Source organism: Larus michahellis, chromosome Z, assembly GCF_964199755.1.
Source record: "Larus michahellis chromosome Z, bLarMic1.1, whole genome shotgun sequence".
Classification (NCBI taxonomy): domain Eukaryota; kingdom Metazoa; phylum Chordata; class Aves; order Charadriiformes; family Laridae; genus Larus; species Larus michahellis.
This window is the reverse complement of record NC_133930.1, coordinates 16,322,811-16,348,106: the sequence shown is the minus strand read 5'-3', so window position 1 is coordinate 16,348,106 and position 25,296 is coordinate 16,322,811. Positions and strand designations below refer to the sequence as shown.

The 25,296-nt window shown below is 44.0% G+C and overlaps 1 protein-coding gene across 1 annotated transcript in view; it reads left to right on the top strand.

Annotated features, from left to right (window-relative positions):
• The window catches only part of OXCT1 (3-oxoacid CoA-transferase 1), a 90,170-nt gene extending 80,412 nt beyond the window's left edge, over window positions 1-9,758 (top strand). The window contains exon 17 of the mRNA XM_074570985.1: window positions 5,769-9,758. Within this exon, the coding sequence (XP_074427086.1) occupies window positions 5,769-5,804 (36 nt within the window). The 3' untranslated portion in view covers window positions 5,805-9,758. The remainder of the gene's footprint in view (window positions 1-5,768) is intronic.
• The last annotated feature ends 15,538 nt before the right edge of the window (window positions 9,759-25,296 follow it).

Sequence of the window (25,296 nt, the reverse complement as noted above, 5' to 3'; positions counted from 1 at the left end):
AGATAACTAAATATGATAGTGTATGTTTTTCTTGTGGAGTTTTAAATATTTTAAATAAAGAGCTGTTCACTTCTGAGAATACAGTTGTTTATTGGAGAAAAATTGTTTGGTTAAAGATGAGTGGCCTGCAACTGCAAAGTGCAGGAAATGCTACAAAATCACTTTGCTCCATTATTAATTTTTGGTGTAACATTTTATGGAAGTCATTATTATTTTTTAATTTATAGTGGAAGGAACCTTCCATATTCAGCAATTCTGTGTGCAAAAGAAATTATTAATTCAGCCTCTGACTGTGATTTAGGAAAAAATGATCAATCTTTTAAAACTTAAATAATGTCAGGGCTTCTTTTTCTTTGGCTGATCAGCTTTAAACAGCTAGCATCCAAAATTAAAACCTAAAAATGACCTTGTAGGTTCGTATCTATTGCAGTCAGCCACTTTGTTTTGTTCTTGCATATTTAATTTGGGGATTAACTTCATGATGAATTTGAAGGTGCCATGTTTAGTAAGCATTTAAAGAGACTGAAACTACAGGAAAGGACTTTTGTTGTCAGAGGACACTAGTCCTTAACGTGTTCCAAACCTGCTTGTTTGGAAGGAGTTGGTTTCTTTTTGGTTCAGGTGACCAATAGATATGTATTTAATTGAGCATGTGTTACCCAAAGTAAAGTCCAGCAGCCTACGCTCAAGGCAGCGAAAGCAGAAGTAACCAAAGAATTCAGAAAAAGAACTGATAAGCTTAAAATGATGGGCTATGAGATTAAGCTTTGCAGCAGCACAGTGGGTATGGTAGGGCAAGACTATTAGGACCAAAGAAAAGATGAGCAGACAGTACCCACTGTCCCTTAGTGCTTTCCTGTGAATGTTACAAATGAGTGGTATAAATTTTGAATTATTTGGATAGCCTGTAGTTAGCAATTGATGAGAGGAATTGCAGCAATCCACCATCTGGGTCCCTGAGATCTGTCTCACTGGGATCAGGAAGGGACACTTCACAGGCACCGTTTCCTAGTTCTCCTGAAGGCAACCTCCAGTGCAGGCTGCAGTCTTCATGCTTGAAATCACGAGCTGCACTAAAGGAGCTGTGGGCATGAAAAATGTAGATGCTGCTTGGTTTATGCACTGCCATGTACTTACCTTGAAAGCATGCTGCTTGCATAAATGCTTGCAAAGCATGTACCCCTGCCGAGGTGTGCGCGGAGGCCAGCTTTACTTGCTGATTGGTGGTTCCAAAAGCGCCTGAAATCTTTATAACACTGCAGATGGAAAGCATGAGACATGATGGTTTGTTTGTGAAAGCTGTGGCATGGAAGAGCACTGGCTATTCCTTCCTTTTTTTTTTTTTTTTGCCTCCTCTAAAGAATGTTCCCAGGCTGGGATGACCCAGTCCTCCTCCAATTGAAATCCTTACCAAAACTTCTGTTGACTTCTGTGACAGCAAGACTGGGTCACTGTTCCATAATATTGGACCCTTGATGGCCTGATTTTCATATACAGCAAACACCTACAGCTCCTTCCCTTCGTTTTGGAGTTCATAAAATAGAGATTTGAGCATTGTGATAGGCATTTGTTCAGAAAGCAGCAATCCTTGGTCCTTTTCTCCACTTTTCAAGACTCTGCCTCAGGCTTCCTTGCAAGAGTAGCAGTTGTGCTCGTGATTATTTATGTTCACTGAATGAGACATCTTGTTCTTGTTTATATTGGTGACAGGAACTTTAGTGATATTGTATTGCTACAGTAAAAGCAGTTTTTTTGGATCATACGTTTTGCTAGTTTGAAACTGAACTAATGGGTGGAAAATGAGGAGTTGACCCTTTTCTAGCAGCTTTTTTCAGTGGATGCAGTGAATAATCTGAACTAAAACAAGCATCTCTCTAGGTTCATTACAAGCGAGATTTTAAGGGATGGCTGTACCTTTATATGTAACTATCTCTCCCCCTGCAGACTACTCCTTTTTGGAGAGGAGAACTTTATAGCCTGTTCGGCTTTCTTTGAGACACATTTGGCTATACAGTCACATTTTCACAGCCTGCTTACTTATTTGGAATAACATCTCCTAAAGGACATTTGTGACAACAAAAATGTCAAAGAAAACGTGATTTAGAGTCAACAATCTTCATTATAGACTGGCTTCATATAAAAAATAAACAATTTGCCCTTGATTTTACTGTGCTGTGAAGACAAGGTGTTGGCTTATCTTGTATGCTTAAATGAGATTTGCTGTAGCCTAGCATATCGATCACCCTGGCAGGTAATCTGTTTGGGCTTGTACTGGCTTATGCCGTTGATGAGACCATGAGAGAACAGACTGAGAACCATACTTTTGCAGATGTATTTAATTATAAAAATAATCAGGGTAAGTCTGTTGGTAAAAATTGCCACCACCACCACCCCTTTTTTTTTTCTTAATGTAAAAGCTCAGTTTTACAAAGTGATCTTAAAAGATAACACGGAGTTCAGGAAAAGTGTCTGCCAAGGAAACATTGGGTAGTCTAATAGCAATTGACTAGTGTACGTTTAAAAAGAAATTGACTGTGCAGGTTCAAGCCAGTAAGTACAAAATAACAGAAGATATGGTTTTGTTTTCTGGAAGTACCTTTTCTTTAGTGGAAGCAGGCTGTTGCAGGATTGAGTCCATTTTTAAATGGATGTTGTGTTTTTTCCTGATCAGTCACCCCCACTGCAAAAGTCATATTAGGAACAGATTTTTTTATGAAAGCTGATGTTGGAATTGTGGTTTGCTTTTATCTGCAATTTCAAATAATTAGGAGTTAATAAGGGATAAACAACTTTTATTATTTTAACAAATATGCTAACACTGTTCGTCTTTTTTTTTTTTTTGAGGGGCTGTTTTTACATTTTTGAACGATAACTGCCTTTTGCACACATGATAAGTTCATTAGAAGTTATTAGGACTCAGCATCATTCAGAATCAGGCCTTCAAAGGGCTGCTTGCTATAGAGAAACATAATGAAATAAGCATAGGGCTGTTTGTGTAGCTGAGAAGGGCAGTTTGTGGTTGGAAATCAGGGAGTCAATAATCTTTAATTGCAGGGAGTTGCTGAGGCTGTGTGTCCTCCTGCCAGTTCGGAGGCTGCGTACAGGGCTGTCCCCGCAAACTCCTCCCCGTACTCCTCCCTGTTCCATGTTAGCAAAGTATTTTGAAGCTTCCAAGAGAAGCTGTTCTTCCTGTAAATTAAATAATATTAAGAATGCGTTGCTTAGGAGGTACTGTAAGAAAGTACCAACTGTGCGGCTGCGAACTGTAAAATAGTCTTCATTAAGTGCATTTAGCCCTTACCAAATGCTGCGCTCTTAGCACAGGGTGTTACCAAATTGGCTGACTCTACTGGGATCTAAAGCAGTGGACTCAGGGGGCTTTCTGCATTTCAGACTTGATTACTCCTGGTCTTCCAAGCACAAACCATCCCTTTTGTTACGTTAGCATTTTTCTGCTTATTTAATCACATTTTGTTTAGAGCAAGCAGTTGTATTTGGGTCCAGTTCTGAGCGGTGCTGAGCTCTTGCTACCTCTGTTATCTTCACCAGGCATTGTGGCACTTTGGCACTCATGGAGATCAGACCCTTTCTGAAGCACATAGGTGGTACACACAAATGACAGCTGTTAGCATCAGATGTGCAGACGTTACATTTAACATAATGTGCTCATTCAAATGTAAAACACTTGAGGTTTTGATGGCACCAAAATCTACAACAGCAGAAAAACAATAATCTCCTCCAGTAATTGCTTTTTGTCATTTTTTTGCAGAATACAGGTTTTAATGGTGCTATCTTTATCCTCCAGTTTTTGCCTTTACTTCAGTGGAACCATCCCTGGGTGAGGCAGAAATAGGCCCAAATTAAGTGAGGCACATAGGCATGTCAGAAATGTTGAAACATTTCTGGAACTAGTCCAGGAATGCTGGTCCACTCGGGGAGTTTCTCCAGCTCCTCTACACTTGTACCTACTACATCTATCTATTATCCTAGTTCACACACAACTTTGAAAAATCAATGAACAGTTTCCATCCACTGAAAACATTTCATTAACATTTGATACAGTAAACACATTCTTCATGGACTAAGCTTTCCTTGGTGGCTATTCTTATAAGGTTATAAGCGGTGATATGTAGTGGCTGGAGGAAGGATAACACAGAGGTCTAACTGGTACAGGAAATACAGCCCTTTACCTCTAAAAGAAAGGCTTTAATGCCTGGAAAGGCCCTTATATGTCATTCTTTCATGAGTTAGTTTGTTCAGTGCTGTTAAGTGAAAAAGATGGGATAAGGAGGCAGAAGGAATGCAGTATGTGATGTTTCAGTGGGACACATTGATCAACTAGGAGACAGATTATCTGTGGAACTGTTTTTTGTCCTGAACAAGTAAGATCTCATGAGTTATTTCGGATCTTCATCCTGGGGCACCTATTTAAATAGGGCTGGGAACAGGAGGTATTTAAAGGAGACTTAGGTCTTCTGTGGAGGGCGTTTCTTCAGGGTAATTGTGTAGACCTGCAGTCAGGGTTCAACTAAATGTTAACCATTGCTACTCTTCAAGGTCTTCTCTGCATTGTTCCCACTTACACCTTCTTTCCTCGTCTAGTTTCTTATTTAGGCTTACTGCGCTTTATTTTTGGTCTGCTGGATGTCTTATAATATCACTAATTCATTTTTATGAGTATATGGAATTTAAGCAATAGAATACATAAGTGTGTCCTCACACAAAAATTCATGTGAATGGAAAAAGGCAAGTTTAAAAAAATAGGTAAAATTAGAAGAATTAAACTATATCATCATCAAACAAGTCAAATGAACGTGAATGGAAGACCGCAAATTTTAAAAAAATAAGTAAAATTACAAGTATTTAATTATATCATCATCAAACAAATAATAAAATCAAATGTATACAAATACTATAGGTACAGTAGGTGTATAATATATGTATACATTTGATTGTATATCCCCTGCTAATATGTATGTTCCAAAACTCATTTGACTACTTCTGTTTAAACTCAGCATTGACAGACAGCATCCTGTCTCCCGGTGGGTGGGGAGGAAAAGCAGAATGATCTTGGCTATTAAGCAAAGAAGGGAAATCATCAGTTCAAGATTCCTTGGCATGCTAATATTACAGTGGTGATTCAATCATATATTGAATATAATCTGTTTTGTTGCCTGTACATCATTCAGGGTATTGATGCGTGAATGCAAGTAGATTAGAAGGTGATGGCTGAACCTGTTGCCCATCTGCAGCTCTCTCTTCTATTGCTACTCATGGCAAGCACAGCCCCACTGTACACAAACTATGACTATTTATGGGCCAGTGCATTAACTGAGTCACAGCCTGTTTTTGAGTTACATTCATGTGCCATCCTGTATGCTGTATAATTGAGGAGCTGCTTCACCTGAGTTCAGCTATCCCTTCTGCTGGCATTGGAGGCCATCTGAGAAGACCATGCAGTTAGCAGGGGCAAGCACAGGTTCAGCTGTCCAAGTTTAATCTGCTTGCATTCCTAAATTGATAGCCCAACTCAAAATAAATGAAGTTTAGAGGCTGGATACTAGCACCACACATATCTTGTATTCCTACATCAGAAAATTTAGTTGTGGAACTGTTTATCTCTGAAATACTGCAAATATATCAGTTTAGATAATATACAGTGTCTCTGGTCTTCAGTGGCACATAGTTGATAGAGGTGGAAGTGAGTGGTGGGTTGTATTGCTGTATCTGTTTGCCAACTGTTGTGTTTTTTCCCTCCTTTTTGCTAGGTTTCGCCAAAACTAATACCAATGAGGCAGATTTAAACGTGAAATACAGACTGGGCTTAACTTGCCAGAAGGCTTGTTTCCAAATGGGAGCTCAGTGAAGAGAAATCTGTGACTGTTTTGCAATTTTACGTCTTTTTTGTTTGTTTTTTTTTTTTTTTTAAGGGCTTTGTAAGTAGTTTCCAGGCAGTTAAACTCAGACTGTGACTATCAGCCTAAATTGTATTTTACTTTCATAACATCACCAATTTTAATGGAAGGGTGAATTTATTCCCTAAATTTTGAATAATGTTATACTAAAATGTTAATGAACACTGTCAAAAAATGCCTTGTAGTCTCTCTGCCAAATACTACGTTTTTTACACAGATTCAGAAAATAAGCATGCAAAACTTATGATTGCCTCTGCTTTTCCTGATGTCATTAAACTTACAAGTCACTCCATTGCTCTGGAACTACAGCACTTAACTGTGTCCTTTCTCCTGTAAAGGTGTAGGGGTTTTTTTCTGGAGTGGTCTATAGCAAATGTATGCAGCTGTAGAGAAACACCAGGAATATGGACTTCCCTTTTCCTGAACCTTTTAATGAGTCTGTGACAAAACTATTTATACCAGTGGAAAAAAAAGGGTCCTTAGCCCGGAATGTACCTTCTGTTTCCACAGTTTGTGTCTGTTGGCATTAAGAAGCCTACACTTCCCAAAGTCCAACTCTGACCCCTTCTATTTAAATCAAACAAACTAGAATGAGGCTAGTGTGAAGGAGGAAGATTAAAAAGTCTCCTTCCCCATGCAGGCAACTGGTAACTGCATAATTGTCCTACATGAACCACTCTTACTCTCCAAATATAATTCAACCTGGGAACAGGTTGCCCAGAGAGGTGGTGGAAGCCCCATCCCTGGAAGTTTTTAGGGCCAGGCTGGATGGGGCCTGAGCAACCTCATCTAGTGGGAGATGTCCCTGCCCAGGGCAGGGGGGTTGGAACTAGATGATCTTTAAGGTCCCTTCCAACCCTAAAAATTCTGTGATTCTATGATTCTCCCCAGCCCCCATTCAAAGGCAAATGCAGGTTGTTTCTGGAGTGAGGTCTGTCCTTCCAGTGTTACATAGAGAAATGGGGGAAGAGAATGTTGTGGGCACTTGGAAGGGAATACACTTGCCAATCAAGGCATTGGGAAAAACTAAAGAGTCTGGAACCAAAACTCATGGTAGCTAGAATGAAGACATAAGACAATCAAAATGAAAAGTCATTCTCTCATACTGGTTCTGCTATTTGATAAAGACCTTCCTTTCCCTGTTATTAACGATAAAATGACTGTTACTTTTGCAAATAGGTAATATGACAGCATTGGATCTCACGTCCAAAATCAGCAAAATATGTCCTTCTTATACACAACAGGAATTGACTGGAAATCCACATTTACTAAAATACAGTATTCTCTCCAAGTATAATGGTTTCTGTCATTCATATAAATAGGAACATGTAAAATACTTCAGTTAAAATAATTCCTGGTGTAATGTTTGGCATCAGAACTGGAGCAGAATAAGTGACTGAAAAGCATGTAAAATGTAGATGCACAAATAAATATTTATATGTATATATGGCTATCATTCGTGTGATAAGCGCTTTTGGGATATGGTATAGAAGGGCATTCTAATACTAGATTGAGGACCTAGATGAGGATCTAATACTAGATGGACCATAGTCAGTTTGTGTTGTGGAAGGAACGTAACACATTTCTAGGGAACCAGATAGGAAAATCCTGCGGTATTGAGCTCCTATACTAGCCTTTGTACTGCATTTTTACGTCTCTTTCATGGGTCAGTTACACAATTTGTCTTGATCCACACATGGGTTTTATAGCAGTAAAACTGTTTGATTAGAGAGATTGTTTTGTTTAGTTGCACTTACTCTAAACAATTCTTTGATAATCTCTTGGCAATACCAGAATAGGTTATCCTACTTCCCACAAAGGAATAAACCAAATGCCTTTGTAAGCAGCTTGCTAGTATAAAAGTACTCCCATAATACTAAGTTGTATGACTTGAACTCACGCATGCTAATGGGTGGTAGGCTGTCATATAGTCTGAATATATAGGCAAGACCTGATGCTGAGCCCATGGGGAGGGAAAGCGTTGTACAAAAACTAGTGCTAATTTAATGATTAAACAAATAAAAGTGATTTGGTTGATAGGTAATTTGCACGCGAGATTTGAAACTACATTGATCAAAGTGCTCCAGAATACCTTAACCCAGGATTAGCACAAATTTGTTTTTACCTAGCTTTAGTTTTCACCTGCTTGCTTTATTTAGGTGTATTCCCTATGTTATTCACTCATTCCAGACAAGTTACTTTCTTAAAATTTGGCCATTTCTATTGCTATGGATGTGGACTGAAGTTCTGCTCGCAGAGGTTTTGTGGATTTAAAATCTCTATACAACAAAAGTTGACTTTATTTTAGCTGAGTGTAAAACAGTTTTGGTTTTAGACAGAGCAGCCCAGAGGCCTCTTCCCCAGTCCATAAAGACAGTTCAGGGACAGTTCTGACCCTTGTGATGCTGTACACAGCAAAAGGTGCCTATCTTTGCCTTCAGGGCCAAGGACAGGTGAAGAGCTACCCTGAGGGGACGGGTGTGATCCCTGACGGTGTCTTTTATCGTCACTCAGAGCTCCTGGACAGAGTACCCAGAGTGGATACTGGTTTTAGGGGAGGAGTATAAGAAGTATTATACAGGGGAAGGGAGTTACTATTAATTTATCCAGAGAAAAAAAATATATAATTAAATAGCTGGGGAAGTCTTAAAGAAATCTATAAATGAAATGTTGATCTATTGCAATTACCTGTGTTACATTAGTTGTAGGACTGATTAGTTAATTCCAGTGAACATTTATTGACATGTATAAAGTACCAGAGAAGTGTCTGAGGGCAGCATCAGGTGTATGCTGCTTCTGCCATAGAACTATGCTTTGCTGGCATACGCACAGAAGCCATCGTTGTCATTAATATATGGCTATAAAAAGACTTATGACCTGATAATGTCTGGGAGTTCAGCACTTTGGTTTCTGAAGCAAAGAATTAGGAACCAAGAACTCCTGAGTTTCAGCTTTTCTGCCTTTGGAAATGCCATCTGTGCTCTCTGCCTTGTCCTGTTGCTGGAAAAGGGGATGTTGTTCTTCCTACCTCACAGGGATGTTGTGAGGAATAACCAGCTAAGGTCTGTGCAACAGGTTATTTTTTCTCTTCAGTTTGGGGATCACACTCGATCAAGAGTTTGAAGGAGTACTTGAAGAATGTTGTACATGCTGGGTATTTGAGTTCTATGTCTTCTCTTATTTGTGTCTGTAGATGCAAGAGAGCAAAAGTCAGTATGATGCTGAAAATTGGGGATGAAAGGAGAACAGGCTTTCTCCGTATACAACAATGGTGCACATATCTGTATGTCACACTTGAATTTTTTTATCTTGAGGACAATATATTATGGTAGAATATTGGTATTGTTATGAAAACATCATGTGTCCGCACAAGCTAATTGCAGCAAGCTGTGACTCCACTTTTTTGATTTGTAAAGTAGGATTAGAAATTAAAGCACTCCTAAGTGTTTCCCTCTGTGGACTCAAGCGAGGTTCATAGGTAAGGTATACTCTGAGCAGTAGTAGTGATGATTGGTATTGCAGGGATGAGAGCTTCTTGTTCCTCTTCAGCGGTTCATGGTATGCGTGAAGTTTTAGTGGGACGTCACTAAGATTATCCACTGATTGACAGCACTTCACAAGACAAGGACAGTTGGTACTCTTTGTCCTGAAGAAGATGATGATTCTACTATATTACCACATTGGACTTTTTTCACTTTCTATTTTATTGACTTTTGTCCCTGAAAAAGCAAAAAAATGAAATATTAAAGAAAATGTAGTTGTACTGTAATCTCTGCAAACTAAACGTCAAAGTCCTTCTATGTATTTGCAAAACAATCAATAAAATAAAAATTAAAAATCTCAGGTTTTGTCTGTTATTAGCATTGTTCATGGCATTCTGTTCTGCCATTAGGAGCAGTAGAAGATTAGGTCATGTTCACACCAGCATGTCACACCTCAGCACACACAAAAACCCCAAGGTCTTGGCTGATGGTGGAGGGATTTGATAAACAGAAATAATGAAGCTCAGCTAATAGCTGGATTCTCCACATTCTCTCTTCTCACTGATAACTCTTGGGTCAATCTCAAACATAATTATCACATTCATTTTCGTAATTACTTGTTTTTCAATGAAGTCAAATAATGGTCTACGTATGTAGTCCTTAGAGAAGTGATTTTTTTACTTTTTGATTAAAACTGCTGTAGAAATGATAGCATTTGAGGTGTTAATCATTGATGTTACTGTGTGGCTACACTCTGAAAATAGTACTAGATGACACATGAAGACAAATTCCATTAACCACCTGGTGAATGGTAAAGTAGATGATTGCAAAGTGATGAAAATGCTTGTCTGTGGATAGTGGGGTCATTCTCCCATACGTGTCATAAGGTCATGAGTATCGTAGTATTTTTTTATCTTCGGTATCATCAGAAAGCAGATTGATAAATGTGAAGAAAAACGTTGAGGCTCAGAAAGAAACCTGGATGATTTGCTCAGAAGTGAAACTCATCAGTGACTTATACGTGTGGTTAAAATCCAACAGTCTGTCACCTCTGTGAAGGGGGGTACGAGGTAAGTGCCAAAACCACTGAGATGATACACCAGTCTGGCAGCAATAAAATCCACTCCTAGGAATATAGAAGGTAAAGTTTTCCTCTGACAAGAGGAGAAAGTTGGTTACAGGCGTATCTGAGCAGTTTTGGGGTATCTCGTGTATCTCCTGGTGTTGCTTGTTTTACAATACCCCATCATTTCTTGGATGCATTCCAGTATTCAGAGACCCTCTTCTGCTCATACCCGTCCGCTCCTGCAGCCCAGGGGTCTGAGCTCTGAACATACCTGCACCGCAGTATGTGTGGCAGCTTTTAGTGGAACAACTTCAGGGGACACCCCAGGGCAGGGGAAAGAAATTCCTTTCCTGAATGTATTTATGTAACATCAGATTTTGAGGCTCCAGCAAAGGTAAAAGTAGCCATGGTGTTGGAAAACTTGCTGTGCCTGGTTCACATGTTTATGTATGTATTTGGAATGAGTGAGAGCATGGCAGAAATTCTTGCCTTTGATGACAATGGGTTTTCCATCTGCCACACATGGTATTTTTTTTTATATTGTATTTTATTATTGTAACGTAAAGGCAAAACCAGGTAGAACGTTACTTATTTATGGGAGCAGTAGAGTCTAAAACTAAAATTCCTATTTCCATGGTTTAAAGCTGTCCCCTGAGCATGCAATCCAGAGAAAAGCTGTTAAATTTCTGTAAAGCCATGATAGATATAGACTTAGACTGCAGGTGCTGCAGCACTTTCGGGCATTGCCGCTGCTGCTGTTGCAGGGGGTAGCAGTGCTGCCCTCAGTGCCGGGCAGGTCATCGTGTTTGTCCCAACCCTGTGCCCGTATGAGATGCACAAGCTGGTGCGTCCATCCACCTTGTGCAGTTTTCAACATAGAAGTGGCACAGCCAAAACCCCTTTAAAAAATGGCAATGATGCTTCTTTCCCAGTATTAACCCGGAAGGGAGAGTGTTTGCGAAGGTTCATTTCCTAACCTTCTCCAGGAAGATTTGAAGCACATCTCACTCGTCCCAGGAAAGCACCTAACCCACCACGCTGCAGGGTGAGCTGCTTCCGGGGAAACCAGCTTGCTTTGCAGAAAGGGTTGCAAGGGCTGCGAGGCTGTGAATAGGGCAGTCGGGAAGCAGCAGGAGATGATCAAGTAGCCTGTAAGTCACTCGCCCAAGTGATAGCAAGACCTGAATTATCCTTTGAAGAATGGCTTTTGTTTTATTAACATGGGCTTTAAAGTATGTAAGCAATTTTCTGTCTCCCCTGCATGTAGGCACCTACCTGCATTAAGCCAGGTGTTTCAGGGCAAGTGCAGAACAAAACCGAGAAGGCACCTACAGGCAGGTGAGGCAGGGTGGTGCTTTGCACCTCAGCAGGGTACAGAGCGGGACTTTTCCCTTTTAAGATTGCCTAAATTAATGAAATTCTCTTGTCAGTGCCTATGTCAATTACTTTTTTTTTTTTGGCTGAGTTCCTAAGTATTCCCTTTGGTTCTGTCAGCTGGAAAGTACATGATACATAGGCAGAAAAAGGAATTGGAAACTTGTAAATGCAGGGAAAACATGTTACAAAAAGCCCCAAAACTGCAGCCATGAGGAGAATTAGTTTGCATAAACTGAGCAAAAGCAATGTGAAAAGCAAACTTATATGCTACCCTAAAAAAATAAAGGCAAGCGCAGAAGAAGCACAGTGGTACCACCTGCAGAAAGTATACATTAATTCTAGGACAAATTCAATCTCATCTGTTTAGATGGTGAGTGAATAAAGTCTATAAATTGGATCTGATGCCCAAATCCTGCAACATAGTGCTTCCCCCACCCATTTGGAAAATCTGGCTGTATGAGCAATTAACGCTTTCTCTCAGATCTGTCCAAGAATAAAGCAAGCTGTGCGAGGCTATACCAGGCAAATCTGTCTCGTCCAACAAATATCCCTAAAAATAAAAACTTTAAAGCTATAACCAGCTTAGCGCTTGTTGTATGGGCCATGCTTAGAGCGGCGGGGGACGGGGCTGTGCCACCACCTCACCTGCCTTGGCTGAGAAAGGCTCAGGACTTCGTCAGGGCAAAACGCAGGGCTGAGACCTGGGACTGAAATGGCACAGAAAAAAAAATGGCACAAATTGTCCTGCGTGGCAGAGCCAGTGCTGAAACTTTCAGTTCCACGCAGAGATGCTTGCCTTAGCATTGCTGATACTTCCTTCTTCTTTGGGCTTACAGGCTGGTGTTTGTTGATTCTTTGCTGCTCTATCGATTAATACTGACATTTTCAGATGCTTCTCTTCTTCAGGCAGCCTACAGCCTGGGGGGGCCGGGGTGGGGGGGGCAACTGCATAAATCTGCCAGCTATAAACCTGAAGGATGGTGAAATTAGTCTGCAACAGCATGTCCATGTTCTCATTAAGAGCAATTCAGCATTTTTAGGACGTGTTAACTGCTGCAGTGAGGAGAAGAAGCTGCAGACCAATATAAAATAAACCACAGCCTCGCAAAACACCATTTATAATTTCCAAAGTACTTTCCCTTAGTCGGGCAGGAAAGTCATTCTCAGTTGGTCGGCGGGTCAGCAGTTGCAAAGAAAACGTCACAGACCAGTCTGAGTGTGGAGCTGCGAAATTCATCCAGTCTGAGGGAAATCTCTGTGTGTTAACGGGGACAAAAACCTAGGGGTAGTCTATATTGCGACAGGGAAACCGAGAAACGGGGAGAATCACTGATGGTTTCACTTCGAAAGTGGGAGGGGTCATGGCTGGTAATTAATTATCCAAATCACCGCTGTTGTATATCTCTATCTAACAAGCTGTTTGACCCTTTGCAAAACAATCCCTCTCAGAACGTATCAACGTGGGAGCTTGTTTCTATGGGGATGCTGAGTGCTGAACCCAGGCGTGGATGGGGCGCATCTGAAGGCTTTCATACACAGGACAGTTCTTCTAACGTGACAAATTTTGGCACCAGCTGGCAGTTTTACCCCAAAAGGAGACTAGTTTTCAGTACAAGACACCACTACACACAGCAAGATGCTCCAGCTGGGGCAGATATGTTGAAGGTGGAGGTTAAGTATTAAATAGTAAACATGTATTAATTTAGGGAGATTGTGGCCTAAGGATTCCAGGATTACTGCTCCCAGGTGAGGTCTCGTGCCATTGAGTCACAGTAAATGCGTTAAGCCTGTGGCTTTCAAGTATAGAGATGGGTTGCACTAAAATCTAGAAATAGAAAATAATCTAACAACTATATTTCATTTGAGAGGTTCTCTAAAAATCTAGTAAAGAAAGAATGCAGGAGGAGGAGGGCTTTCCCATGATTTTCCTACTATTTAGCACTCCAAACTTCATACATCCACACAGTGCTTCACAGTTTAAGAGGACTTGGGCAAATCAAACCCAGCAGCAGCCATTCATCTGCATAATTACTACAGGGCAGATAAGAGTAAACAAACCCTAATTCCACCACGCTTACTTGCAGGTGATGCCCTCGATAGTAAAAATGACTATAGCTTGAGTCTCAGTAGTTATATTGAACCTTTAAGGTGGAAAATTAAAAAAAAAAAAAAAAAAAAAGACATCGTTGTTTGCTGAATAGGCCAGCAGGGTTGTCTCTGCTGGGGAATGCTGTGGCCGTGTCAGGAGGAGGAGGTCTGTGCCCTGTGCAGGGAGGGTGGAAATGGTGCATTCAGCACATCCTCACCCGCGGAGGAGTCATATCCAGACGGGCTGAAATGACAGAAGAAAAGGTCAATTCCTAGCTGGTTCCTGCCACAAAAGTGCAGGAGCACAGAGAAGGAAAGCTGCTATGTCCTCTTAGGCAAGTTAAATTGGTGGCCTAAAACGAGCATTAATTCCTCACCAGAGCGTGGTTCGCTGGTGTGTCATGGGACCAGGGTTCTGTCACTGCCCCGGCTGGGAGGCCCTCGCTGGCGGGGAGCCAGCCCACCCCCACCAGCCCCTCACTGCCAGTTTTGTGGCCATTGCCTTTTATTAAGGCATCACAAAACAATGGAGATCTTTAAGCATGAAATGGGGCTGTGGCAGAAATATTCAAAGCAGAGGGCTCTTATCTCTATTCGAGTGGTTCAAAGTAAGATTGCAGAGATACTTGCTAATCCCAGTAAACAAAAAAAATCCCTGCAGCTGAGAACCATCTCCAGAAAGCACAGGCAGAGCTGGCTCTCCCACCCTGTTCCCCCGCAGCTTTCCTTCCCTCTCAGTCATGTGCATATACAATACTTGTTTTTCATCCTTTGGCCTGTGTGGGGGAAAAAAAAAATCAAATTTTTTCTTGTAACAAGATACATATATTATTTTTTGTACCTTTTCTTCTACAGATACTAACAGGATAATCTCAGGATCCTCTGCAGGCGTGCATCTGTATGAGTGTGAGATAAAGGGGGAGAGGGTGGCAGTCAAACATGTTACGGTGATACTAAGCGGTGTGGGGCTAGAAATGCTGCAGTTTAAAGATAATTTAAAATCTCTTTGGCGAGGTCACTGTCTTGTTACCAGTCCTGGAAAAGGGCCACACATCTTATTATGAGCCGTAGTGCCTGAAAATCCTGTGGTTTGCTTTGAAGCCACGTAAAATGAGGGAAGAGTAGGGCAGCAGGCAAATGTTCAACTTTCAGAGTCTCTGAGGTTTTTAGATAACCAAAGAGTGTAAAGTTTGCCGATCAGTATTTCAGACAGCGCTAGAGCTGACAGAGCGCGCAAGTGCTGACAGGGCAACATCTGGTTTCAGTAGTGGAGACGCGCGTTACATCCCCTGGATTATTTTTCGTGCAGGTGAAAGTAATTATTTCTGATTACAAAGTGGGGAATGCGAGTGAGGCTGGGGCCAGGGCTACTGGTGTGTGTGCCCATGGGGCAGCTGAGCCTGCAGCAGGGACCTGCTGGGGGGCCCACTCGTGGGGCGAGGATGCTGTGTGTGTGCTCGGTTGGGGCTTTGGCTTTTAATCAGGCACTGGAATAGTGCCCAGAGGATCTTGGTACAATAGAAAACAAAGGACATGGTGAGAATATCCAGGAGAACCAGCTCATTTTGAAATTCAGATCAAGTTTTGGGGAGGAGTGGTTCCCATAATCCCAAAGCCAGGAACGGTTTGTTCATTGCCCACGGCTGGAAGAAGTCTTGTGAAACTTGTTTTAAAGGAAACTTTTGGCCAATGGTGGTAGTTTTCCTGTTACCAGAAAAGTTATTTTTTTTTACCTCCCATCTGACAGAATCACTAAAAGTTCATCCTCTCACTTTATCTTCACTTCAGCTCTTAATGAGTGTAAAGTAGGTTTGGCCCCCTGTATCTTCCCCCTATTAAATCCTCTTTTCATAAGAAATTATACAGTAACTCTCCTGGCGTGGTAAGTCTAACACAATAACAGTTTATTCCAGTGCAGCCATTCTTTTGATGAGAGTAAACCTGCTCTGAGAGAGCGGCCACGAGGGACTGTGCCGCCTTCACCCGTGTCCCTTCAATGGGCTTATTTCTCTGATGTTTATGGCAAAAGGGACTTACAGCATAGCCTTATTTGAGACAATTTCCCAGGCTGCTCGTGATGGAAGTCCTGAAGTAACCTTGGAACAAGATGAGGATATTACATGCCTGTTTCTGGGGATGTATCGTGCTGCGTAGAGTATTGCAGGGCCAGAGGGAAGCGCTGCGTGAAGCATGGGGAGACGCACGTGTTCCTGAATTATCAGCAAGGAGGGTTTCTTGCAGAGAAGAGGTCTGCTCTGCTGCAAGATAACATGGGAGAGAAGTGCTCTAGTCTGGCAAATCGAGACTACTCTCAGCAGGAAATGTTAAAAAAATAAAATCCTGTTTTTTCCCTTCATCAAAGCCCAAAGCCTTCAGCCCTGCTGAAGCTGTGGTGCCTGATTTGATTTCAGGCACCGACCCACCTCAGCCATGCCTGGACCCCTCTGCCCCGTGCCCTGGGGTCTCGAACCTCTCCAGCACACGCGTCAGCAGCAAAAGAAATACTCCCCAGCAAAACCACAGCCCTGGCAAAAGCCTGGGAACAACTGTTGAAGGCAAACAAATGGGATTTCAGGCGGGTTTTTTGCGTTTATTGAGGGTCGCTGGAGCGGCTGGGCACTCTCCCACCGGCCGCAGAGCAGCTGGTCCAGGACCCTCCTCCGTTGCCCTCCGAGGGCTTCACCCCCATTCGTGTCTGCGCCGGTGCTGCAAAAGTGCCGGTTTCAATTTCTTCTCTCGGTGGCCTTTCATGGAATCGTATTATTTATAGTCCTGTGTCCGTTCACATCTTCTTTACTCTCTAACAATAAGCTTAACAATGCCTTTGCAAGCCTTTGTTATTTGCTGAATGCTGAGGGGTGCTGTGTTTCTGAGCTAACAAGCACTTTAAAGAGCCTATGATTTGTCTCTCGGGTATGTTATCTTGCTATTAGCTGTAAATAGGGATGTAGATAATGTTTTACATCTGTACTATTAAGAAGCAACAAATTAGACTCTTCCCCAGCCTCTTCCCCTAGCTCACAAATCTTTGTTAACTCCAGGAAAAATTGAATAAAAAATCATTGTGTGTAAAGATACAGACAAAACTTTGCAATTCATATGCTTGTGAATATAACAATTGAGATTTTTAACAAGATCTGTTTGAAATTCAATATTCCTTTTCCTGGGAAAGCTCCAAAATGTTGCTATTTGTTTTCAGAGCAAAATGAAAAGAAAGCCCAAAGCATCAAAGTTTCCTTTGCAAAATGAGATAAAAAGCAATTAATTTCAAATCAACCATTTAGAACATTTTGTTTCAATGTAATAGATTTTCTACGTTTAATAAGGTGCAATACAAAATAAAACACTTCAGAATGAAAAGCCACTTAAGAATGAAAAAGTATCGGTATGATCCTTCTCAGAGTGACTGAAACATTTATTTTCAATGTGTTTGCAAAATAAAATAAGCAGCTTGGTATTCTCTGGGAAGTTTTGTTTTCACAGGCTGACCAGGCAGCAGCCTTTGAGCTGCCTTCTGCCTGGCCAGATTCCTGGTGCCTTCCTGCAGGCTTCCTCCACGGGCAAACCGGAGGGCAAGGGCAGGGAGCAAATAGCTGCATACACTGGAGCAAAAGAGGCCGCACTTCTCCCCGCCCGCTGGCAGAAAGAGCTTGATCAACTCCCAAAAGGGAGGGGAACAAACGCTTTTCTTCGTTTTCTTTCCGCGTTGACAGAACTCCAGGCTTTTGGCTTCTTTAAAGTAATGATTCGGTGGCTGATGTTTTGACACTGAAAAGGACAGCTCGGTTCTGGAGAGGGGTGTTTCTGGACAGCCAGCCCGTGCAGGACGGTGTGCTGAGGCGCAGACAAACCGCTCAGGCTCCCGCTGCCCCCGTCTCTCGCCCTCCCGAGGCGCAGACGCTTTGCCTGGCCTCTGCAAAACACGCATCCCATTCAGTATATCATGTTCAGAGGTTTGAGGTCCCAGCTGAGCACTCCGAAATCAGGTTTAAACACCATAGATAGTTTCTGGAGACCCAAAGGGGTTGACATCATCTCATTGCCTGAAGTCCGGTTTCTTCCGTAACTTCTGCATCAAACCTGTAACACCCCTCGCTTAGTTTGGTAAGGAGTTCATTCCAGCTGAATTGACGTATCGGAGCACCCCTAGTGGGGTTTTCCAGTAAGTTAATTTGCTCTTTGAAACTGATTTTTGTTAACATAGTGCCACTTCCCACATACACAAAATTTCCATGGCTATAAACATGTGATAACCTGCCCAGAGACTCCCTAAACCTCCCTCGGACACTGCCTGATACATCCCCTAAAGCAGGACAGTTTCTACACAAATGTTGTTTAAGGAGACGAATTCTCTCTTGCACACACCACAAAGGTTTTTGCTGAGCTTCTCACCGCACTCCAGAACACCTCCCTCCTGCACGGCTGTGGGCCTGTGGCCAGCAGAATTTGGCCAGTCCCTCAATGGTCTCAGCCCCCTGATCTCCGTGGCTGTGACCGACTGGGGTCACTGCAAACATCATCACTGCATTGTCTGCCTTTTTCAGGCTTTTCCTAAACATAGAATCATAGAGTCATAGAATGGTTCAGGTTGGAAGGGACCTTTAAAGGCCATCTAGTCCAACCCCCCTGCAGTAAGCAGGGACATCTTCAACTAGATCAGGTTGCTCAGAGCCTCATCGAGCCTGGCCTTGAATGTCTCCAGGGATGGGGCCTCCACCACCTCTCTGGCAACCAGGAACGCAAAAGCCCAGCTGGAGCTCAACTTGGCCACTAACATAAAGGACAATAAAAAAAGCTTTTATAAATCCATCAACAAAAAGAGAGCCAGGGAGAATCTCCATCCCTTACTGGATGTGGGGGGGGAAGTTGCAACCAATGATGAGGAGAAGGCTGAGATACTTAATGCCTTCTTTGCCTCCGTCTTCAATAGTCAGACCAGCTGTCCCCAGGGTGTTCAGCCTCCTGAGCTGGAAGATAAGGATGGAGAGCAGAACAACCCACCCATAATCCAGGAGGAAGTAGTCAATGATCTGCTTCTGCACCTAGATGCACATAAGTCTATGGGGCTGGATGGGATTCACCCAAGAGTACTCAGGGAGCTGGCGGGAGAGCTCACCAAGCCTCTCCACCATTTATCAACAATCCTGGTCAACAGGGGAGGTACCAGATGACTGGAGGGTGGCTAATGTGACACCCATCCACAAGAAGGGTTGGAAGGAGGATCCAGGGAACTACAGGCCTGTCAGCCTGACCTCGGTACCAGGAAAGATCACGGAGAGGATCATCAAGTGCAGGGTGGCCAAGGGATCAGGGCCAGCCGGCATGGGTTTAGGAAAGGGAGGTCCTGCTTAACCAACCTGATCTCTTTCTATGACCATGTGACCTGCCTGCTGGACATGGGTAAGGCTGTGGACGATGTCTATCTGGACTTTGGTAAGGCCTTTGACACCGTCCCCCACAGCATTTTCCTGGGGAAGCTGGTGAATCATGGCATAGACAAGGGTACTCTTTGCTGGGTTAAAAACTGCCTGCATGGCCGTGCCCAGAGAGTTGTGATTAATGGGGTGAAATCCTCTTGGCGTCCAGTCACCAGTGGTGTCCCTCAGGGCTCAGTTTTGTTTAATATCTTTATCGATGATCTGGATGAGGGGATTGAGTGCACCCTCAGTAAGTTTGCAGATGACACCAAACTAGGTGGGAGTGTTGATCTGCTTGAGGGTAGGAAGGCTCTACAGAGGGACCTGGGCAGGCTGGATCGACGGGCCAAGGCCCATTGTATGAGGTTTAATAAGGCCAAGTGCTGGGTCCTGCATTTCGGTCACTACAACCCCAAGCAACGCTACGGGCTTGGGGAAGAGTGGCTGGAAAGCTGCCTGGCAGAAAAGGACCTGGGGGTGCTGGTGGACGGCCAGCTTAACATGAGCCAGCAGTGTGCCCAGCTGGCCAAGAAGGCCAACAGCATTCTGGCTTGTATCAGGAATAGCGTGGCCAGCAGGAGTAAGGAAGTGATCGTGCCTCTGTACTCGGCACTGGTGAGGCCTCACCTCGAGTACTGTGTTTGGTTCTGGGCCCCTCTGTACAAGAGGGACATTGAAGTGCTGGAGCGTCTCCAGAGGAGAGCTGCCAGGCTGGTGAGGGGTCTGGAGACCAGGTCATATGAGGAGAGGCTGAGGGAACTGGGCATGTTTAGCTTGGAGAAGAGGAGGCTGAGGGGAGACCTCATTGCCCTCTACAACTACCCGAAAGGAGGTTGTAGAGAGGTGGGTGTTGGCCTCTTCTCCCAGGTGAATAATGACAGGACCAGAGGAAATGGTCTGAAGCTGTGGCAGGGGAGGTTTAGATTAGATATTAGGAAGAATTACTTTACTGAAAGAGTGGTCAGGCACTGGAACAGCCTGCCCAGGGAGGTGGCTGAGTCGCCATCCCTAGAGGTGTTTAAGAAGCGTCTAGATGTGGCGCTTCAGGGCATGCTCTAGTGGCAGAGATTGTAGGTTGTTTGGTTGGACTCGATGGTCTTAAGGGTCCTTTCCAACCATGAAGATTCTGTGATTCTGTTCCAGTGTCTCACCGCCCTCATTGTAAAGAACTTCTCCCTAATGTCTAATCTAAACCTTCCCTGCCCTAGTTTAAAGCCATTGCCCCTCGTCCTATCGCTACATGCCCTTGCAAACAGCCCCTCCCCGGCTTTCTTGTAGGCACCCTTTAGGTACTGGAAGGCCACTATTAAGGTCTGCCCGGAGCCTTCTCTTCTCCAGGCTGAACAACCCCAACTCTCTCAGCCTGTCCACTGGTCAAGCACACTGAGCATTGTCTCTCTATGTCACCAGGAAACACCCCACAGGCAGTTTTTTGCCTTTTTCTTCTACACTTGATTTTCCCTCAGAGTTTTTCCTCTCTGGGAACAGTTGCTCTTATCACCTGCCACTGGTGGAAATGGACTCGGGAATACGCTGCCAACCCATTTCCTTGCTGGTGTGAGGAAACCATTGCAATCCACCAGACATGCCATTTCTTCACCGAACTTATGTTTGTCCATCTCTGAACATATTAACCAGTGGTAAGGTTGGCATGAGCCATCTTCCCTGCCTACAGCAACAGACCGATTTGTTTTGTTGGAAACCAGGAGGGCGAGCAGACGTGTCCACAGCCAGGTCATCACTTGTGTCTGTGAATACCTTTATTGTGGGTGGTGTTTGGAGAAAAAGGAAATGTTTTTATCACGGGACCAATTAAATAGCTTGAGCAGAGCCATGATTGCCTGGGGAAGCTTGGTGCGCTTTCAGATCAAGTTACCATGAGTCAGGACTTGAGGAAACATGAAATTTGGGAGGTATGTGCCTGCTGACAGGCACCACGGAGGGGTCTGCGGTGCTTGGGGTAAAGCTCTGCAAATCACCGCGAGTGCCTGTTCTCCTGGTGTCTCATGTGAAGGTTGGTAAGGTTCAGCACAGCTTATCAGTGCCTGGCGGTGGCAGGCACTGTCCTGCAGTGATGCGCGCTATGGCCAGAGCACAAAAGTTGCCACCTCAACTCACAAGCACTGGTGATGTGTAGGATGGTATCTGCTGTTAACAATGACTGATGGGAGCAAATAAATTTCTATTCAATATTCACAGCTTGCATAACTGCTCCCTTCCTTCCATTAAGTGACCCCCTGAAGTACCGGGCTGACCCTGACGTACCGGGCTGATTTTGCTGTGCAGGTTTCATTCCCTTCCCTGTTGAATTTCACCTGCTCCTCCCTCTGGCTCCATGACAGCTCTTTCTCATTTTTTGAGGGAGATCTGTTTAGTCTGAGTAATTGAGACAGTTGTTCTTTTTTAGATTTCAAGGTATATTTTCTGTGTATCCAAAGCTGGTGGGATTGGCATTTCCCACTAAATTTCTAAAGCACAATGATACAAATTGAGAGATTTTAAGAGAAAATAGGAAATATCAGTGAGAAACAGCATAACAAAAAATTTTGCCCAGTTATTAAGAATTGCTGAAGTTTTGGCTGGCTGGCTATTTTTTTTTTTTTTTTTTTAAAAAAAAGATGACTGGTTCAAGAATCTTCCTAGAAATCATGGACATCTGTAAGAGAAAGTCATACAAAGTGGAGGTGAAAAAGACAAGGAAAAGAAGCAAAGACTGACCTAAACGCACCAACCACGGGCCTTCCCTTAACTGGGTGTTAGCCCGCTGCGATGCCCGTGCCCAGGCTCTGCACTGACATCCAGGCTGCAAAATCCCAGAGCGCCCTGTCTGAGCAGCTGCTGCCGAGGCGTTGGCTGAACCAGTGGAGATGTGGTGCAGCAGCGGGCACCTGCCGGGAGCAATGTTAAATGCCTTTCCCAGTGTTTGGGGGGTGCTGCTGCAACCAACTGTGACACCAGCAGTTCCCCTGGGCTGCTCCGTGTGCACCAGGGGTGGCTGGGTGCTGCAGGGAAGCTGACAGCCAAGGCCAAGTGCCGGGTCCTGCACTTGGGTCACAACAACCCCATGCATCACTACAGGATTGGGGCAGAGTGGCTGGAGAGCTGCCTGGCAGAAAAGGACCTGGGGGTGTTGGTGGACAGCTGGCTGAATATGAGCCAGCAGTGTGCCCAGGTGGCCACAGTGGCCAACAGCATCCTGGCTTGTATCAGGAATAGTGTGGTGAGTAGGACTGAGGAAGTGATTGTCCCCCTGTGCTCAGCACTGGTGAGGCCCCACCTTGAACACTGGGTCCAGTTTTGTGCCCCTCACCACAAGAAAGACACTGAGGTGCTGGAGCGTGTCCAGAGAAGGGCAACAAAGCTGGTGAGGGGTCTGGAGCACAAACCTTGTGAGGAGCGGCTGAGGGAGCTGGGGTTGTTCAGCCTGGAGAAAAGGGGGCTGAGGGGAGACCTTATTGCTCTCTGCAGCTACCTGAAAGGAGGGTGTGGTGAGGTGGGGTCGGTCTCTTCTCCCAAGTAACAGGCGATAGGACAAGAGAGACAGCCTCAAGTTGCACCAGGGGAGGTTTAGACTGGATATTAGGAAAACTTTCTTCATAAAAAGGGTTGTGAAGCATTGGAACAGACTGCCAGGGAGGTGGTTGAATCACCATCCCTGGAGGTATTTGGAACATGTGTAGGTGTGGTGCTTAGGGACATGCTTTAGTGGTGGTGTTGACGGTGTTAGGTTAATGGTTGGACTTGGTGACATTAAAGATCTCTTCCAGCCTAGATGATTCTATGATTCTATGACAGGCTTTGGTCCACTGTAGGCGCAGATTTACTGGGGAGGCCAGTGAGGCCGCAGCCACCACGTATGCTACCAGTGAGGGCAAGGGGATGGGACAGTGCTCAAGTGTTCCTTCTTGTCCACAAGGTGGAAAGGCACCATGCGGCGGTGGATTGCTGGTCCTCCCTGATTGGTACCAAGCAGAGTGTTTGCTGGTGTTCAAGTCTTATTGTAAGCTAACTCACTGAATAACAGAAGGATTAATATTTGGAGAAGGGAAGGCCTGAGCAAAAGACAAGATGTTGGGGGGGTGCGTAGTCTGGTTGTGCTAATAAGTTACATGTAGCTTCTCAATGGCTCATAGTGATGTGCTCAGGCGCCACAGAGCCTGTGTGCGCAAAAGGCGGCCTGCCCTGCTTGATCCCAGGGCCAGGCAGAGGGGTCAACTGCTGCTGCAAGTATTTTCACAAAAGAGGAATTATGGATTGCACACAGCAGCAGACGCTTTCTAGTTCTTTGTATTCTTTCACCCATGTCTCTTCTGGTTGGACTCGATCTTAAAGGTCGTTTCCAACCTAAATGATTCTATGAATCTTGCCTTGATTTAGTGGGAAATACATTTGATTGGACACATCTAAAGTTGGTGGAAACTGACTTTTGTAGTGGTGCTAAGCTTGAGCATAGAGAGAGAGATAGAAGCCACTTTTTATGTTGCAGCACGTTAGAAAAGCTGAAACTGAAACACTCGTGATGTTTCACACCTCGGCAGCCCAGAGAGGGTGTGCAGTCTCCATCCTTGTAAAGGTTCAAAACCTGACTGGATGCTGCCCTGAGCAACTTGCTGTAGGTGGCCTGCTTGAGCAAGGGGGTTGGACAAGATGACCTCTAGAGGTGACTTCCCACCCCACCCAGCCTGTGATATTACAAATGATGATCTTTTAGAAGCTTTGGAATTATTTCTATTTATAGAATCATAGAATGGTTTGGGTTGGAAGGGACTTTAAAGACCATCCAGTTCCATCCCCCCTGCCCTGGGCAGGGACACCTCCCACTAGACCAGGCTGCTCAAAGGCCCATCCAGCCTGGCCTTGAACACCTCCAGGGATGGGGCAGGCACAGCTTCTCTGGGCAACCTGTTCCAGTGTCTTATTATTGCTTAAGCTCCTTCATATTACCTTTGAGTGAAAAAGAAATGGTCTATGGGTCAGTGCTCCTTTCCCTCTGGTGAATGGCCTCTAGCCAGAGATAGCTCTGAAGGCAGCCACAGAACCTCTCCCTTGCCATGGGTGCCAAGGACACCAAAAGGCTTTGAACCCCAGAGGTCAAGCAAGAAACTCTGAACATTGAAGAAAAAACTCAAAGTGAGACAGAACAGAAATAAGAGTTAAACAAACAAACAAAAACAACCATCAAAATCCCTTTGTTCCCTACTGCACCCCACTGCAGGCTGGTCTGTCCTTTCAGACTTTGCTCGCTCCGTAGTGGCTTTACTGGTTTCCCACAACCTCCTGTGCTCTGCAGTGAGCGATGGCTGTATCCCCAAAATGTGCCCGCCCTTCCCTCTCGTGGGACATTGTCAGCTTGACATTTCTGCTGTGGATGGGATGGGGATTTCTGCAGATAAACTCGGGTTCTTGGAATTGGGCAGAACTGGAGCTCTATTCCCACCAAGCTGGGTGCGTGCACTTGGGCACAGGCTGCACTGAAACTGTTTCATCAATGACTTTTCTCTTGCACCCACAGCTCACAGGGGTGTTCACGTGCAGGTCTGGAGACCTACCGGGACAGGGGAAAAGAGCAGAAAAGACTTACCTTCTGCAATAGCATTAGCTGCAAAAATTAGACTATCCTATATAAAGGTTTATCTGATTTAAAAAGAAAAAAAACTTAAGAAAATTACTGCATTAAAGACTAAAATGTTGACAGTAAGGAAGATTGACTCCCGGTCCTTTATAGGAAAGAAATTTAAGTATTCGTCTTTGTCCTGCTTTAATACTGCTTTTAAATCACCTACTTTGAAAAGGGATTAATCTATTGCAGTTTCCCCACAGTGTGGGGCACTGCTGGAAAAATTCTTTGCTGAAGGAATGGATGTCATTAACGTGTAGTAAAAAAAGGTTTGATTGATTTGTTCAAGAGTCTGTTTTAACACGTCTAAATTACAGTGTTTTCCAGTCTAATC